Genomic DNA, 19,661 nt, shown 5'->3' with positions numbered 1-19,661 from the left:
TCTGCTGTTCATTTTGCTGTCTGTGGTGTTGATAATGGTGGCAGTGGATTTGGTGTGAAAAACGACTGTTTCTATTAAAAGTATGAAAGGAAGGCGCTTAATGAAGGCCAAAAACACCCTGAGCACTGAATGACGGTGTGTTCATATGTATCTAAATGACACCAAACATCATCTGATGTACAGCACAACAATGTTGGCCATAAATAATAATGCTTGATGATTTTGGCTTTTACTGCAGAGCACTGCATTACTTTCATTTTTTTCATCTGGTGACACATAAATTACATGCTCCGGCTTTAAATGAGCATGCACGTTCTATAAATAGACTAATAATTATTAGTTTCAAAAGCATTCCAGGTTTTGAACACAATGAGTTTTTGCAGGACAAATTACAGCCGTTGACCAGATGTCTAAATACAGAGTCTTTTGACTTAATAGTAGATAATGATTCATTTGATAAGTTAATTTCAAATATACTATTTAGAAGCAGAAGGCAGAATGCCGCTTACCAATCTCATTTTATTACCTATGTTATATTATTAATGCTCATTTTATGACTGAGGTTAGTGGTTTATGCTACTGACATTAATGATGTCTAATTGGTACTTTTCTAACCAATTGGACTTATGATTTCCTCTAACCTATCAGTACGATGCGGCCTGCATCAGCAGCGACGGTTGCTGAATCATGCAGCATTAGGCAGAAAAACATCATCTCCTCGAAAAAACTGGTTCAGACACATACAATCTCAGTTCACGAGGAGATCAGTGCAAAATGAACCACAAGAAATGTGATTCTGGGGCAAACGCCTGATGCTTGTGCCCTGCATTAAAGTCAAGCAGATGAATGCATTAGCTGCAGGTTTATATCTTACTTTCTAAAACATCATGCAGGCCTCCTTTAATCATATAGGTTTGATTTACTGACATATTGTAAGCCTTTATTATTTTTACTAAGGTTTTGCAAGGTATGTTAAAGTCTTGTGTGGGTGGCTAATGTGACAAAATAAGAGTCATGATTATCAGTACAGATCAGTGTCCATCTGTGTTGCTCATAAGCTGCCATTACAGGCAGATCCTTGTAAACAATCCTGGAAGCATGCAGAGTACAAGCTGAAAGCACATCACAACATCCGTGTTTGACTTTCCATCTTGAGCACAGAAGCACTGAAGGTTACATGTTTACCGTAAAAGCTTTGTGATCTTGCCAGTCCATCATCATCATTATTTTTTAAAGAGGCCCAGCCTGATAATATACAGTTTGATGCACCATTGAATAGTGAAGAATAAAACATATCACTATACCTTTAAATGATTATGAAGAGGATTACATAATGAGATTTAGATGGAGTTGCTCTGAACACAGGAAGAGATGCTGATGATGATGATGTTCATCATCGACCCTCAATAACATTTAAAGGTTATCTTAAGGATTCTCAGAATGACCTTAAAATATCATTGAAACATGATGGATATCAATAATAATTTGAAATTAACGATGCATGGTGATTATTAAGTCATGCATTTTTATATATTTAATTTTGTATTTAATTGCTTTTAAAATATATATTTAGACATATTTTAGACGTGGGCCTACATGTATTTATATATAAATATATGCTAAAAAGCACAAATATTATCAATAAAAGGCTTACTTTCCCACGAAGTTCTCCAAAACGGAGCTTTTACCGGCGCTCTGTCCGCCCACCACCGCGATCTGCGGCAGATCCAGATCCGAATTCTGACCGATGGCGGAAAACGCGTCCTGCATTCGGTTCACGAGAGGAATCAAATCCTCCATCCCGCGGTTCCCCATGATTCCGACGATCAGCACCTGCACGAGCTTACCGAATAAAACCCAATCACCCTGCACGAGATGTCAGGGAATTAAAGCGCGTTTGTGTTGTTTTATTTCTGCATTGATTGTTCTGGAGCTACGCTTGTGTGTCTGTATGTGTGTGCGTCTGCAGTCCCTCTGAGATGATGATGAGCTGCTTTTCTCAGCAACACACACACGCACGCACACACACACACACACACACACACACACACACACACACACACACACACACACACACACACACACACACACACACACACACACACACACACACACACACTAGCTTTCGCAGGTTTACTGCGAGTCATTTCTCTACTAAAAGCAATGAAGCACATCTATATATATTTAGATTATATCAAATATTATTATACACATTAAAATATAGAATATACTGTATAAAACTTATAGATAGAGCCTCTATCAAAGGTTGCAGATAAATAAATTCCTTTCTAATAATTTTTAAACAGAAAATAGCTACAGAAATTTAAATAAAATCAAGGTTATGTCTTTAGTATGAGTTGTTTATTGTTTCATTTTATTAATTAATTGATAAAATGTTCAGTTTTATATACTTTTTAGGATGCTGTGATTCCACTTTTTTTGACCTGTCCATGGTGCTGAAAAGCACTGTGGTTGTGCAGCATGCATTACTTTCGTTAAAGAGCAACTAAACCAACCAACTTTTTATAGTTAATGATCTGTAAGAATGGGACTTTATTAGTGCTGTTCATTGATTTGAGTAATTTTTTGACATTTGAGTATAAAGTGTTTCAATGTTACAATATATGGTGTAAAAACATCAAAGTGCTGCCCTCTTCAGGTTGAACGGTGGCTACTGCAGTTAATTTTTCCTATTGGATGTTGCAGTACCGCATGATATAAGCAGGTTCAATCTCACCATACCCTTGTTACGATCTCACCACACCCTTGGTACAAGCTCAGTTTGTCCCCTCTATCTCCGTTGGGATCTGCCCACTTTTGTTGCATTTTTCAAATACTGCCAGTGGGTGGAGTCAGGTTGGGGTTTAGTTACGCTTTAGTTTAAAGGGATAGTTTGGCCAAAAATAACAACCCTCCACATTCGTCATACGTCACTATGAAGTGTGTACACTAAGATGATACTCTCTCCTGATGCGGAGGAGTCTAAGATGGCGCCGTTATCGGAAGCTAGTTATTTTCATTTGTAAAGTTGTAAATATGTATATTTATCTTACAAAATAGCATTGATTACCCTTAAAAGGCCTTTATTTATTCCCCGGAGCCGTGTGGATTCCTTTTGCGAAGGATGGATGCACATTCTTTGGACTTGAAGGAGCGGACCCATATTCATTTATTATAAAGATTGGAAGAGCTATATGTCAATTTCAAAAATATCTGAATATGTGTTCGTGTAAAACATGGGGTAGTTTTCATTTTTGGCCGAACTATCCCTTTAATTTGTTTGACTTATTTTCATAGACGTAAGGATCACTGAAGTGCCTTGGAAGGCGCAGCAATATTTTATATGGTGACGTAATTTTAATTGAAACAGGAAGTCAGTGCGGAACTATCGAGAAGACCCATCCGCTTTTTTTAAATAGTGTTTCGTTTATGGCTCAGTCCGCAAGGCATTTGACAGCTTGTGAGCGCTACAGTTCTATGAAAATAAAGTAAATAGAAAATAGAAAAAAAATTCTATTTGATAGAAAAAAAATTCTATTCTATACAAAATATTGCAGGTTTAGGTTACAGCCTAGCCTACATATTTACAATGCGTGTTGAAGTCTAATGACGTCAGACTGACATTACCCATGAAATCCGACCGACAGTTCACATTATACGTTAAATCATTATTGTAAGATTAGTTGTGAATCATAATAAGATAAGAAGACTGATTTGTCCTGTACCTGCCCAATAACTAATTTTTTTTATTTTTTACATAACAAAAATAGTGATGGCAGCCTTGAAAAACAGAATTAATTGTAGTCTGAACTCTCAGAAAAAAAGGTAAAAAAGTTGTCACTGGGACGGTATCCTAATATTTACCAATTAGGTACAGGTACCATTGATTTAAGTTCCAATGTGTACCTTTAAGCTACCAGTATTTTAAGTACAGAAGTGTGTACTGCCCCAGTAAATAGGTGTGTACCTTGTACCTTTCTTTCTGAGAGTGTGTGTTTACTGGAGATTTAATTGTTGTTTGGAAATGTGTTGTTTTATTGTGACCTTTGTTAGAGATTTTCAAGATATCTGTCTTCATTCATTCAGGTTGATAGGATATGGTATCAGAAGATTTGCAAATTATGTCTGAAGAAAAACTGCACATACTTTCCATAAAGGGATTTTAATAGTTGTCCTATCTAAAAAGCTAACAGCAGCTAAATTTGTTTTTACCTCGGTATGCTCAAAAAGCGATTACGCCACCTCCAGTCAGGATCCTGCCTTCGTCAGATGACCCATGGAAGATGACACCGGACCTTACAAAGACATCAGACGACCCCAGCTCTAGTTGGGGTCTGGACTATAAACTAATTTATATATTTTTTAATTATTTGAATTTACCATGTGTATTCTGCATTGAAACATTTTTTTTGCAAAAGCGCTATACAAATAAATAGTACATTATTGTATAGTGTCCTCCAGTCCTGTGGTGGCGCTGTCGGTGCGCTGTCACACAGCCGCTCGCATTATGCTGCTGCTGATACCGGTGAGTGAGTGTTAGCAACAAAGCTAATGTGACAGGAGTTATTTTCATCTTGCTGTTGCTGATTTTCTTCTATTAAATTTTTCCTTCCGCGAGTAAACTTCGTGAGTAGAATTTATGCTTTAGACATATTGACACCACACTGGAAAATGTATAAATAATGTGAGAAATCTGTCGGACGCAGCTGGTGTTGTCGTGTGTTTTGTCAGCTAGCCGTTAGCAGATAGCACACATAAAGAGATTATGACTGTGTCTCAAAACCTGGTGAGTCGCCTACTTAGACAGCGTTTGTTTTTGTCAAAGCATTAAACGCGCTCGCAGCAGGTGTTTTTGACCCGCTTAGGCTGCTCTAAATGTTTCGGGGTTTTGAGAGACAGTCTGGTTTGTTTTTGTTTTGTCCTTCAGGTTAGATTGAATAAAATGCCCAGATGTTCACATTCCCTGAATTCAGTCTGAATAGAGCTGAATTCTGCATACTATATTCACTGAGTGAATGATTGTACCTTGTTTGGATTTTTAAGGAATAATTGATGGGGTTTGTTTTATGCACATGCATAAGTCCAAATGAATTGGCGAATGTTTGATTAGAGGTCATATTCAACTCTTCTTGAATAATATATTTATTTTCTATCAGGTCACTCTCTACAGGATAACTTTCTTCTTTCCCACTTAATGTTCAGAGTCTCTGGCTGAAGTTTGGAATCTGTGCAGCGGTTGATCTCATCATCAGGCAGACGTCAGCATGTTTAACCCTCATCAGCACCAGCAGCAACAACAGCAGTTTCATCAGCATCTGCGTCAACTGCAGCAGCTGTTTCAGCAGCAGACGCCTCCTCCGCCACCGCCCCCTCCACCACCACCTCAGCCTCCACCTGCCCATCACATGACCCATCATCATCAGACCGCACGGTACTGGCACATCAATCCTAAGAAATTGAACAATTCTGTTTTCGCTGGTTCTTTAAAGGGGACATTTCACAAGTCTTTTTTAAGACGTCAAATAAATCTTTGATGTCCCCAGAGTACGTATGTGAAGTTTTAGCTCAAAATACAACATCAATAATTTATTATAACATGTTAAAATTGCCACTTTGAAGGTGTGAGAAAAATGTGCCGTTTTGGGTGTGTCTTTTTAAATGCAAATGAACTGATCTCTGCTCTAAATGGCATTGCTGTGGTTGGATAGTGCAGATTAAGGGGCGGTATTATCCCCTTCTGACATCACAAGGGGATTATCACATGCTTGCAGAAAAACTAAGTTACTAGGTTGTTCTTTTACACATTTTCTAGGTTGATAGAAGCACTGGGGACCCAATTATAGCATTTAAACATGGAAAAACTCAGATTTTCATGATATGTCCCCTTTAAGGGATTCTCCATAATAGTGCTCCAAGATATATTAAAATTAGTGAATTTTTGCAAATGCTTCCACTGCAGTATGCATATTGCAATGGTTTGCAATAACTGATTGTAATTTTTAAAAAAAGTCTTATATAGTCAAAGTTTTAAGTGAATGCAGATAGAATGGAGTAATGTACGGACCTCTCTACCTCTTAAAAAAATCATAAGCTTGTGTGCAGATACCAGTAAGCTCACATAAATTAGGTTTAAATGTATTCTCACCAGTGTTGGGTAATCTACTATATAAAAGTATATACCGTAAAACTTCAAATAATAGCCGAGTCCCAAATAGACGCCTGTCTCTTTTAGACGCCTGGTGTGACGACAGGTTTGGGTAAATAAACGCCTGTCTCAAATAAAGGCCTGGTCTGTTTTTTAGTTTCGGGTTGTATTTAATCTTCTAAAACCCGTCAGATAGTCTGTTTAAGACAATTCTATGGTGCAGATTGAACATGCTAAAGTTTTTTTTGCTTACCGGTAGATGTCACGTGACAGACGCAGTCGTTCCTTTACTCATCACTATGACAACACAACAAGCTTCTTCGCCAGGATTGAGGTGATGATGACAGTAGCGAAGTGGCAATCGGGAGAGTCAGGACTTTTCCCGGTGGGCCGGTAGTAGTGTTTTGGGGCCGCTGATAATAGCCAGGCTTTCAGTCTTTTGTCATGCATGCACTCCCGCCACACATTGTATTTCTCACGCGGAAACACTATTTATCATATTTAATATGCTGCAGCGCCTAAAATTTATCTGGCCGCACTGCTCTCTCTCTCTCTATCAAGCCCGTCTTCCCTAGAGTTCTAGTCGAGCGAGCCAATACAAAAAAAAGAAAGAGGCTACACAATAGCCAATCAGAAAATAGCACTGTTGTATCTGGGTAAGATTTCACGCAACAACCAATAAAAAAACATATAATTGTTTGCTTTATTTATACTGCCAATAATTTAAGACTGTTGTTATTACACGAACTAATTTGTTAAACACATTCAAATTAAAAATAAAATGTAATATGTGGTAACCTCCTGCTGTCATGCTGAAACAATTAAATTAAAAGCCTGTCTCTTATAAACGCCTGTCTCTTTTAGACGCCTGGTGTGATGATAGGTTTGGGAAAATAAAAGCCCGGGCTATTATTTGAAGTTTTACGGTAATTTATTCTGGTCACACTTTTTAAGGTCCAATTCTAACTATTAACTACTTTTGCCTCAATATACTCCTAATTATTGCTTATTAATACTTAGTAAAGTAGTTGTTAATTTTAAGTTTTGATAGGGATTGGGTAGGATTAAAAATGTAGAATATGCTTTTGGAAAATCAGGCATTAATATTATGTGCTTTTTAAGTATAAACAGCCAATATCTTAGTAATATTAATGCTAATAACCAACCAGTTAATATTGAAAATTGTAAACTACACAAGAGTGTTACCTTTATTCTTATTAACTCACCAAAGTATTTAAAGTAGGAAGGATTAATTAAAAAAACATACATTTTAATGTTAGACTTTAAATTTTGATGTTAAATCAACTATTTTATAATAAATAAATGATCTACAGTTTATACTGTATTCGGTTCAATTTAATCAGAAGTAACTGTAATTAAAGGACAAGAAAAATAAAAGTAATCCCTTACTTTACTTTTTCAAGTAAAAGTCATTAAAATAAGTAATTAATTACTTAGTAACTAGTTAAGCACAACATTGATTATCAGGTCTCCTTTAAAAGCCCTCTGTGATTTTGATAGCCAGTTTTTTTTTATTTGAAGAGTTTTGTTGCAAAAACGAGATAAATCCATTTTTTTAACATTTTTGTCAAAACATGTTTATTATTATGTTATCATGTTATTATTTTGTTTTATGGTGCTACTTAAATGTATTTTTTAAGTTATGAAGGTTTAAATCAAAACAAACCAACTGCAGTTGCATTGAAATTAATTGGAATGCACAACCAAAAAACTAGATTTCTGAACAATTAAAAAAACGGTGGTTATCTCGTTTTGCAACGAAACTCTTAATTTATGTTTTTTTTATTATGCACTGAACTGTAAGCTGTGGATGTGTGAAACACAATTTAATTTCTATGTGACAAATGACAAAGCATCTGTTTGTTTGTCTGAGAATTTAATACATGGGTTTAATTTGTTTGAAACAGGTCTATGGCTGTGCCCACCCAAGCACCCCCTTCTGCCCGTATGGTCAACCTCTGCTCAGCCACTCAAACCATCTTAGCACCCAATCCCATGCTGCAAGGGGCTCTGCTGATGCAGCAGATGCAGGGTAAACCAAATCACATGTTCAGCACGTTGTAGCATGTTGCATTCTGTATATATGGAGTGGGTTGTGTCATGAAGACGCATGTGCGAGACAGAAATGTGCTAAGTTGTATAGAAAATTATCACATAGGCTTAAATTCCTATAAAAGATTTTGGGGTGTATTATAACCAGTAGAAAATTTTTTGGTTGTTATTTTTACCTCATGCATTGTTCTGTAACTGTCTTGATGAGTTTTCATAATGTACTCCTGTCTAATGGGGATTTTAAAAATCTCATATCTCTTCTTTCAAGCTGGTGGCATGCGTGGATTCGCAATGGGTGGACAGCAGTTCCCACAGTTCTTCGCTCCCGGATCCAGAGCGTCTCTCCTCGGGCCCGTTCCAATGGGAGTCGCCATCAAAACTCCTCATATGGGATACTCGCGACACTTTAACCCACACGCACGCTACTTCAGCAATGTAAGGATGCTGGTGACAACTCTTTGAAGTGTTCGAACTGATGGATGTCATTTCTGCATCTTTATGTTGTGCGGCTTAGAAACAGAATGAAACTAGTGGGGTATCTGGGACCCCAAACATAAAGAATGTGAAGGTACATGTTTGATCTGACACTGTCTTTTTAATGCATTTTCAGCAGGATTTTCAGTCACGTCAACAAGACAGAAAGAGAGACATCGAACAGAAACCTGCGGGGAGCAGCGACACCCAATCAGAAGCCAGTGGGAGCAAAGGTATTCAGAAATACTGCCTACATCACTGACTGTTCAACATCAGTATGGTCTTTGAGTTCATAGAAATCCATGTTATGAATTCTGCATCTGTTTAAACAGTTGATATAGCTGCAGGCGTTGCTGATTCAGTGTGTCCATCTACGTCAGACCAACCTGAAGAACCAGCAGCCAAAAAACAAAGAACAGAAGGGTATGTAAGGTCATGGATTTGATGCCCAGTATACTTTTTAATTTTGATTTGATTTGAAGTCACTCTTCAAGTCAAATGCATTCACAAAATAATATGATTACTATCTCTGCACAGGTCAGAGGGGCCTGTGGAGACCGAATCGGTACAGAGCAGTGAATATAAGACTCCAGACCCAGAAGGTAGGAAGAATTTGACTTGTAGGGTCTCTTCAGCTAATATTCATTACCTTTATATCTTCTGGTACTGATGACATCATGTGGTGCTTAAGTTTGCTTTAAGGTTGCATCACATCCCAGTATCAATACGGTTTATGTATTTGCTTGTCATGCGTTGGAAGATTCAATGTAACTTGATGTGTTTTTCTGTAAATACATTTGGAGAGATATCCACCGATTGTTTTCTTGTTCTCGTTGACCACAGATTTATAGTCATACTATTCCTGTAATAAAGACAGAATTGAGATATAATTGATGTTTCATGTGAGTGTGTATGCTGTGTTTCAGAATGTACACTTCAGGAGGGAGGCAGTGTGGAGGGTCCGGTGGCTGCTGAAGCAGATGAGCAGTCTCAAGTGGTCAAGGTTAGTACCACAAAATCCGACGGTACTGAGAAACATCATGCTGAAGCTGTTACTGAGATTTATCACTGAAATTCATCTGATCATGGTATATTTCACCAAACCAGTCAAGAATTAGTCAATGTTTTCATCCCAAATTCTAAAAATAGCATTTCTTATAAAGATGTTTTACTATGCATGAAGCAAATTTTTGCTTATTTAACAATAGCTATGTTTAAATGCCCCAAATTTTGTCAGTCTGACTGAATTAAATCTGATTTCAGGTTACGACAGTACCGTTTACATGCACCCTAAACATTGCAATTAAACGTCTGCGCAAGCGCACAGCCAGGGATCAATCAGATTTACGTGGATATTCAAAACTAGCCCAAAAGCATTCTAATGACTATTCACAGGCCAAATGCCAATAACTAAGAAATGAAACCCTTTAATTTTTAACTCGCATAAAAAATTTGCTTGCTAAAACAGTAGCCCAAATCTGAACTAGAAAAAAGCTGAGGACTTGGCAACGCCACGCACAGCATCTCGTCGAGTTCTCGCTTTATCTCTAAATAATGTACAAACTCAAAGTTAAGTTGAAGAAAGTTGTTATTAAGAGTTTTTTTAAATAAAGGTAATGAAAACACAGTTTTCAAAAGGTGTGATGCTATTTTATTGCTTTATGTTTTATAGTGTTATGAAAATACACATGAATGCTGTAAAATGTACACCGCGTGACCCCATTACCTTAATAATGCATTGCTATTGCTTTGCTATTGCATGTTTCTGTGATAAGAAACATGTTACATACGTAAATAAGAGCTAAATACACTCACCTAAAGGATTATTAGGAAGACCTGTTCAATTTCTCATTAATGCAATTATCTAATCAACCAATCACATGGCAGTTGCTTCAATGCATTTAGGGGTGTGGTCCTGGTCAAAACAATCTCCTGGGAAATGGGAAAGAAAGGTGATTTAAGCAATTTTGAGGGTGCCACGGTTGTTTGTGCCAGACGGGATTTTCACGCATGCCAATTTCTAGGGTTTACAAAGAATGGTGTGAAAAGGGAAAAACATCTAGTATGCAGCAGTCCTGTGGGTGAAAATGCCTTGTTGATGCTATAGGTCAGATGAGAATGGGCTGACTGACTCGATGTTGATAGAAGAGCAACTTTGACTGAAATAACCACTCGTTACAACCGAGGTATGAAGCAAAGCATTTGTAAAGCCACAACACGCACAACCTTGAGGCGGATGGGCTACAACAGCAGAAGACCCCACCGGGTACCACTCATCTCCACTACAAATATGAAAAAGAGGCTACGATTTGCACGAGCTCACCAAAATTGGACAGTTGAAGACCGGAAAAATGTTGCGTGGTCTGATGAGTCTCGATTTCTGTTGAGATGTTCATATGGTAGAGCCAGAATTTGGCGTAAACAGAATGAGAACATGGATCCATCATGCCTAGTTACCACTGTGCAGGCTGGTGGTGGTGGTGGTGTAATTGTGTGGGGGATGTTTTCTAGGCACACTTTAGGCCCCTTAGCGCCAATTGGGCATTGTTTCTGACCATGTCCATCCCTTTATGGCCACCATGTACCCATCCTCTGATGGCTACTTCCAGCAGGATAATGCACCATGTCACAAAGCTTGAATCATTTCAAATAGTTTTTTTTTTTTGAACATGATAATGAGTTCACTGTACTAAAATGGCCCCCACAGTCACCAGATCTCAACCCAATAGAGCATCTTTGGAATGTGGTGGAACGGGAGCTTTGTTCCCTGGATGTGAATCCCACAAATCTCCATCAACTGCAAGATGCTATCCTATCAATATGAGCCAACATTTCTAAAGAATGCTTTTAGCACCTTGTTGAATCAATGCCAAGCAGAATTAAGGCAGTTCTGAAGGCGAAAGGGGGTCAAACACAGTATAAGTAAGGTGTTCCTAATAATCCTTTAGGTGAGTGTATAAGATTTGAACTTAAGCACAATTGTTCTGCGCATATGCACAAGGTATTTTTGCATCCGACTGAGAAAATAATACGATTCACTCGTTAACTTGTGTTCTTTTCTCCTGCTGATTAAGGTGTTTACATGAAGGCTTTTCCATCCGATTGAGCCATCATAACGATTACAAACATTATTTGGTTGCATGTAAATGTAACTATAGCTCCTGTGCAAAATTTTGAGCAGAAATAGCATAAAAAGTTTGTTGATTTTATCTTGCCCTTCCAGTGACTGACTACAGTTACTCTGGACATGATACTGAGTATAAATTAATGAATTGCACTTTTTTCTATTTACATTTTCAGCACATTGAAAGCACCGAACCGTCAGTTAAGGATACAGAGAAACAAAACAGTGATGGTCAAGATGACTCCACGGGTTTAGATTCTGTCACTGAAATCAAAGAGCCGACAGTCTCTGCCAAAGGCCCAGAGGAGCTCAGAGATGAAGGAGAAACCTCCAACAAGTTCTTCTGCTATATTTGCAACATCACTTGCCATAACCAGCAGGCATGTTCCTGTTAACTCTGTCTACTAAATTGCATTTCCAATAATTCACAAAGTTTAGCAAAATGCTACCAATAAGAATCTAGTACTTTTTCTTCACAGAAAATATTATTAATAAGGGCCTTAAGAAACTACATTTCTGTAGCTCAAATAGTATATAGCATTGCTGGTTTAATTTCCAGTTAACAGATATACTGATGAACTATAAATCAACTTAGGTATACACGTCTAACAAATGGATATATGTAAATAAATGTGAAGAATATATAGATGTTTTTTGGGAACAGCCCCATAATTCTGAATCTTGTGTTTGCAGAATTTCCAGAGCCATATGAACGGACTGAGCCACCAGCAGAAGATGATGGAGATCCAGCACATGAGTAACGCTTGTCTCGTAACGCTGCTGCCACGAGTCCAGGAGTCTTTGCAGGGCACTCGTAAAGACGGGTGAGTTTCTAAGCCAAACACAGAGCCTTAAATATCAGTTTTCCTCATGTTTAGTGCTCTGTCATTTGTAAGTTGATTTGGATTAAAGTATCTGCTATATCAATAAATGTAAATGACTTTCCAGCGAGAAGAGACCGGGCCTTCAGAGATGGTGCTCCACCTGCCAGACTCACTTTACCAGCAATGTCATGGAGCATCGCCGAACCAAGGAGCACAAGGTGAGCAATCCACCAAAATAATCACACAGTATGAGTTATAATGCGTTTTCGCCCCGTTTGATTGCCAGGATAAACTTTGCCATGATCATCAGCTGTTTTTAAAGTTAAATCACTCCTCAATCTTTGTTCTCACCGTCGCAAACAGAAATACCCATGGCGCAGTTTTTTTACCTGACGTGAACGGTTTTAGTGGACCAATCACAGCGCTTGCGGTCCGCGTAGAACAGACGCGCAGTTAAAAATTTGCCGAGGTGCACGTCAGGCTACGCAGAGGCTACGGATAACCTACGGCGTAGACCTTGCGCAAGACTATAAATTGGACTTAAAGGAACACGCCCACATTTTGGGAATTTAGCTTATTCACCGTATCCCCAAGAGTTAGATAAGTCCATACATACCTTTCTCATCTTCATGCGTGCTGTAACTCACTAGCTTAGCTTAGCACAAAGACTGGAAGTGAATGGCTCCAGCTAGCATACTGTTCCCAATAAGTGACAAAATAATGCGAACATTTTCATATGTATGTGTTGTGATTTGTATAATCACACTGTGTACAAATAACAAGGTCAAATGAGACACAGCCATCTTTTAACAGTATACAATGTACATACTGGGAACTATATTCTCAGAAGGCGAAGCACTGCTACTTGGGCCGACATTGCACCTTTAAAAGATCCTCATTTATTGAAATGTTAAGTCTCTGTGACTTTCACAAGTTCTCTTCACTTCTGTGTTCGTACAGCAACATAGTCGCTCATATACCACGAGCTGCACCGTCTGTAAGCAAGACTTCACAACACCCAGAGAATTTGTGGAGCACATGAAGACAAAAGAACATAAGCAAAGAGTTGAGCAGGTGAACATCTGTTATTCATATTTAAAGACGTATGCATTCTGCTGCTTTTAAGGATGATATTTGAATGAATGAAAGGGATTAACACATTAACTTAGCTACAGTACATACTTGTAATGTTCTTTAACGGCTTTGAAAAGTAATTGATTTTGTATGTAACGTTGCAGCTGTGGAGAGAGACTGGCAAGGATGGTGTAGAGGAGCTGAACACTGAGATATTATTGGGCGAGGAGGATGATGACATCAGCGATGGCGAGAGGGAGGAAGAGGAGGATGGGAAGGTATGATATGTTGATATGTTTATCTCTTCTGTAATTGAAAATCACACACTAGTTGTTTAGTTGACCGGTGAAACTTTCTCTTAAAGGAGGGTCTGTCTGCCCAGATGGAGGTCACGCTGGAAGATCTGACTGAAGAGGAGGAGTTTGATGCTGATGTCATGTATGGTGGGTAATAATGATATTTGGTCGAATTAAAATTATAGACACCAGTCAATGAAGATGCCTGCTGGGCCGATGGTGTGATCCATAGATATGTATAAAGGCTAAATGTGTTATGGCAGAGTCTCTAACGTCATCAACGGGCGGCCATCTTACCACAGGCAGCTTGCTCACTCAAAGCATTGAGTTTTAATGGTGCAGGTACGTTTAAATAACCATAACTTGCTCAATGTTCTACCGATTTTCAAGTGGTTTGGTTTCTTACAAACATTATTAACGTGGCTATAATTCTGGATGCTTTAACATGTTTCATGATGATTATTATTTTTTTTCATATGTATGCAGTGTCATAGGTACATCTTTGAAGTTTATAACAAACCAAACCGTTTAAAAATCGGTAGAAAATTAAGCAAGTTATCGTCATTTAAAAGACATGCACCATTAAAACTTAAAGCTACGAGTGAGCGAGCTGCCTGTGGTAAGATGGCCGCCAAATGCGGACGTTCCACTCAATTGGCCAGCAGTGCGGGCGAGACTTCTAGCCTTTATACATATCTATGATGTGATCTATCTCATAATAGCAAAAAATGAAATACTAAAAAAAGAAGTTGTGAGCAATGTCACCTGAATTCTGGATGCTAATTGGTTACATGAATCTTTTTCTCTTTGTTTCAGTGTTTTTTTTTTTCAGTAAAAAAATTCAGTATTTTGTTTTGCAAAACTGTAAATGAATTGTTATATGATAATGTTTCTCACAGGGTCTAGTTTTGTGGTTCCCGTGGCTGGTTTCCTCTGTCGACTCTGTAATCATTTCTATCATTTTGAATCTTCTGCTCGACACGGACATTGCAAGACCCTCAAACACTTTCACAACTTAAAGGTAATTATGAGGATTTAGCTTGTCACATTTATCACAAGCAGTTTGTTTTATTTGTTGAAGTAAATACATGGCTGCGTGCACATCGCCTGCGATTTCGTCATTCCCGAAAGTCGCTCATCATTTGCATAAAGTTTTCTGTTGTGGCACGGTTGATCATTACATTGTATGTTGTTTTACAGAAATATAAAGCCTTAAAGAAACGTGAAGACTTGGGTTCAACCTCAGTAGAACCAGCAGACCATGTCGGTTCAGATGAAACCATCATCCAAAGCGCCCCGTCCCCAAGCAGTACTCTACATCCTGTCATCAACATTACCAGATTAAACACCAGCAACCTGACCGACCATCAGGAAACCAAACAACTATCATCATTAAACCAGGACCTGGAGGAAGCCCTCGGAGACGTTACGCTCCCACAAGCACCCTCCGGAGCGATCCCAGAGCAGGAGCACATCGAGGAAGAGGAGGAGGAAGAGAGCTCCAACGGTCTCCCGGAGGTAAAGGCCGGCAGGGGTAGGGGCCGTGGTACCGTTAAGAAACGAGGAAGAGGAGGGAGGCGACGCTGAGACTGACAGCACGTTTTGAGGAAGAGGAGAAGATTAGGGCTGCTATCGATCCTGGGAGAGGAATCACTTCACGCTCAGAGGACTGCAGTGAAAACACCCCTCTCTTTCCTGCGGTCTGGAAGGGTTTGTGCCACAAGTTCATGCCTCTTACCCTGATTGTACCTCGGTGAAAACGCAGGGAGCTGTGATAGTGTGTATGTGTGTGTTTACTGTAATGTGTTAGGCATCATTACTCAGAGTACTGGTACTCTGAACCGACCCGAACAGCGTCTCGATAGTTTGGGTGTTCATCTCAAAACACAATTTGGCAAGATCACGTGTCGTGTGTGCTTCACGGCAAAAGTAAGAAATAAGAACACGATGACTATGGGTCATGCAAAAAAAAATATATTTTTCCCTTTTGATGTTGGGGTGAAATATGACCCTGTGCTTTTTGAGATTGGGGCGCACTGAAGTGAAAGCTCTGCTTGCAGGTTTGAAGTGACGTAGAATGTAGTTTTAAATCCAGTAATTTAAGACAGATGAGTGTGATTTTGTCTTTTGATATTTGTACAACTCAACGCATTTGATCTGGTTAACACATTAGACTTCGATCAATCCATTAGACAAACTGACAGGAAACTATTGGGTGAGTTATAATAAACCTTTATAAAAATGAGTTTTCAATGGAGAACCTTCACGTCTGTCTACGTGATTTAGTTTTAAAACTAAAATAACACCAGCATTTAACATGTTTAAGTCTAGCTGTGAGTTGGAGAGTGGTTAAATGGTTAACGCATTGTGACCGACACGCAGTATGGCAAGCCGTTATGACTTTTATTCATTCTCAGAATATGAATTCTTAATGTAATCAATTCAAATGTCAGTAGTTAAAATGATTGTTGATATCAAGAATTCACATCCGGAGAATGAATAAGTGTCTTGCTGGCTTGCTGTAGCACATTGTATATACGTTTTCAGGTGACATCTCATAACAGAATAGTTGATGGCAGATGGGCAGGATCGTGAGTTATTGTATCAGTGTTTCTTTAGATCCTAACTGTTTTTAAAGTGTCAAAATCATCTTGATGTTCATCGCAAACCCAGCACACCCAACATGCAGATGAAAAGTCTAAAAGAAAACTTGTTAATTTATAAAATGTTTATTTTAAAATAAACATATGTGCTACTCACAGGTGTGTTTATTGTCTGGAATATTGAAGATTATGGGTTTATTGATACAGTCAGTGACTTGTGTACAGGTCATATTTCACCCCCCTCCAAAAAAAATTGCATTTAAAACAGTTAAGCTTACTTTTAGGGAGATTATTTTATTTTTATTTTTTTTGGTATTTTAACATTATTGATATAGTTAAACGGACAGTTCACAGAAAAATAAAAATTTCGTAAAATAAAAACCAAATTGATTTGGGGCACCACTGACTTCTGTAGTAGTAGAAATTGAAATAATACTATATAAATGAGTGGTGCCTTAAATCTGTTTGGTTACTAACATTGCTCAAAACATATTTCTTTGTGTTCAGCAGAAACTATCCGTTTAAGCACCCCCAAAATTATTTGTATAATTTTGTGCAACTTAATACTGAATCATTATTATTCAGAATAAGGATCATTCTGATTTTTGTCATTTGTGCTTAATTGTAAGTTTTGTCAGAATGTAAAAACACCATATTGGCTCTAACTAGGGCTGTCACAATTATTAAATAATCGTCTCAACGCGATTGTTTGACCTTATCGCGATGATTTCAGATCACCGCAATGATTGCATATCTCTTAAAAAAACACAAGGGGGAGCTGTAGTGCCTGTATAAACGAGACAGTATACAAAAACGGCATTTAAAGAAATGCTGCAAAACTTTGATAAGCAGTATAGCAAAGTAAAACATACATTTCCAAAGCAGCAATTTCAATTTTGAAAGATATATTTATTAAATAATTACTTTTAAATATGTGTTATGTTTATTAATATTTACTGCCAGGTAAACCTTGCAAAAGATTTAACTAAAATAATCACAACAATGTGTAAAAAATTATTTCATGAACAAACAAAAAAATTATGAGAATTAAACGTCAAAGCCCTAAAACAGGCAATTATCCGTCACAATTTATTAGACACCGTCAGCCAAATTTCATAATCGTGACAGCCCTAGCTCTAACATCAGTATCATTTTACTCGTGCAAAATATTGTATTATCATTTGAAATGTGACCTGGGCATTTGAACTTACGTTTGTCCACCTGTTGAAATCAGTAATATAAATATGCTGCTGTAACGTACTGTACATGGTCACATCTTTAAATTTTAACAACTTTATACTGGGATCCATAAAAGGATTATTGATTTAGCATTGCATTAGTGTGAAAGAGTTGAATGTTAATGTTTATTTTATTTATTTAAAATATACTATTTTGTTTTAAGAGCGACTCACTTTGTACACTGAAAGAACTCCCATTGCCTGTATCAGCAGATTGTAAATCAATAACAGATTTAAGCTTTTAAACAAATTACGTACGTAGCAAATAGAAAGAATGTGAAAACAAATGAAATGATCATGTCACAACAAATGCGATTTTCACTTTTAGAGCTGAAAACATCTCACAAAAACATCCAAAAGTACTAAAATATATTTTGTATAAAGTAAAAATGTTTAGTGAGGAGGAGTATGATCTGAACATGTTCATTACTAGTTCTGTGAGATTCACATGTAAACACAAAAACATTAAACTTTTCCTAGATTCATTAAATCAAAAACCTGTGTATGGAGAGGATCATCTCCCAGAGAAAATCATTTTGAAATGTCAAAACATTGTAGGAAGATCATGTGTGATCATTTTATCTGCATGAAGATCCAGACCAAATTGGTTTCCATTGGTCTGGTTTGCTGGTTTTAGAGGCTGCTTAAAACCAGTATTTCCAGCAGGGATCTTCAGACAGCAACATGTGTGTTTCTGAGTGCTTTAATAACTACTGTAATGTACATCTTCTGTAACTCTTCAACCTCGAAAAATGCTTAACATTAAAATTCCTCATAGTTCCTGTTGTGTTGAACACTGAGGGACGCAGGCCAGTGAAACGTGTTGAAGACACTCTGTGAATCTGTCAAACAAACCTGCAGCCATATTGTTCATACTTGTTCATTTAAACTAATAGAAGAAATTTGTATGTGTAGTATCTTACATTTGTTCATCGTCTAAACAATTCAAAAGCAGCTAGAGGTTCATGTTTCCCCCCAATGTTTTCTGCATTTGACTTTTAATTTTTTTTAAAATATTTGACGATTATGAGTATGTTTGGATTATTTGTGCATTGGTACATCCATGACACACTGCACACAAATGTAAAGAGTGTTTTGAAGGCATTGAACATTTCCTCATTTTATGTTTTTTTTTTCTTCGATTTCTGAGTTGGGTTTTTAAGTCACCAAATCCAAACTTATATTATTTTAACCCTCAAGAGATCCTTAAAAAAACTTACGCATGTGTTCCTAAGGCCAAAAAATGTCACCTTCCCAGAAACTGCTCTAAAAATATCATACATCAATATTTTTTTTTCATTTTAAACAATTCAATCTTTTAGAAGTACTTCTGCCTGAAACATACATATCAAATATTAATTACATTTGTGGAAATGTTTAACCCCTTATAAACCTGTTTGTTTACATTCACCTGTTTTTTAACAGAAAAACAAAAAAACTAAATATTTTCTAAAAAAACAACACATTTGAACTACCATGTGATTATTATTATTATTATACTCTGGGATGGGTCAAAGATTAGTAGCAACATGGATTTTAATGCATTGTTATTTTTTGAACAGGGTCAGATTTTATAAAAACTCACTAAAGCAACAAAATGACACCATCCCAAAAACTGCTCTAAAAATATCATACATCAATAATTTTTCCACTTTAAACGATTCAGTCTTTTAAAACGACTTCTTCCTAAAACATACATATCAAATATTACATTTGTGAAAATGTTTAACCCTTTACATGCCAGTTTGTTTACATTAACTCATGTTTTTAACAGAAAAAAACAAAACAAAAAAAACTAAATATTTTCCAA

The 19,661-nt window shown here is 37.4% G+C and overlaps 2 protein-coding genes across 17 annotated transcripts in view; one reads left to right on the top strand and one right to left on the bottom strand.

Moving 5' to 3' along the window:
- The window catches only part of dnm1a (dynamin 1a), a 68,814-nt gene extending 66,802 nt beyond the window's left edge, over window positions 1-2,012 (bottom strand). For 9 of the 12 annotated variants that reach the window (XR_012365625.1, XR_012365626.1, XR_012365622.1 and 6 more), the window contains exon 1: window positions 1,655-2,011. Coding sequence is in view for 6 of the 12 variants with exons in the window: in XM_073861223.1 (XP_073717324.1) it covers window positions 1,655-1,815 (161 nt within the window). In the remaining 6 variants the exon portion in view is untranslated. Of the gene's footprint in view, window positions 1-1,654 lie in introns of all 12 variants that reach the window. The other 3 variants (XR_012365624.1, XM_073861226.1, XM_073861222.1) reach the window with 2 other exon arrangements.
- Window positions 2,013-4,406: 2,394 nt separating this feature from the next.
- Window positions 4,407-18,881, top strand: ciz1a (cdkn1a interacting zinc finger protein 1a). 5 transcript variants are annotated; one of them, XM_055198295.2, is made up of 16 exons: window positions 4,407-4,525; window positions 5,203-5,431; window positions 8,074-8,198; window positions 8,487-8,653; window positions 8,829-8,925; window positions 9,025-9,115; window positions 9,230-9,294; window positions 9,619-9,695; window positions 11,993-12,196; window positions 12,510-12,640; window positions 12,765-12,858; window positions 13,601-13,714; window positions 13,879-13,992; window positions 14,079-14,157; window positions 14,910-15,031; window positions 15,211-18,881. In XM_055198295.2, the coding sequence occupies exons 2-16, from the start codon at window positions 5,265-5,267 to the stop codon at window positions 15,595-15,597; spliced, it is 2,034 nt and encodes a 677-aa protein (XP_055054270.2). In that variant the 5' UTR covers window positions 4,407-4,525; window positions 5,203-5,264; the 3' UTR covers window positions 15,598-18,881. The 5 variants fall into 5 exon arrangements, with proteins under 5 accessions (XP_055054270.2, XP_073716361.1, XP_055054271.2 ...); XM_073860260.1 differs by having other exon boundaries at window positions 4,517-4,626; window positions 8,832-8,925; XM_055198296.2 differs by having other exon boundaries at window positions 4,517-4,626.
- The last annotated feature ends 780 nt before the right edge of the window (window positions 18,882-19,661 follow it).

This window comes from Misgurnus anguillicaudatus, chromosome 22, assembly GCF_027580225.2.
Source record: "Misgurnus anguillicaudatus chromosome 22, ASM2758022v2, whole genome shotgun sequence".
NCBI classification, from domain to species: domain Eukaryota; kingdom Metazoa; phylum Chordata; class Actinopteri; order Cypriniformes; family Cobitidae; genus Misgurnus; species Misgurnus anguillicaudatus.
Note: the sequence above shows the minus strand (reverse complement) of the source record. Positions and strands in the feature narration are given on the sequence as shown.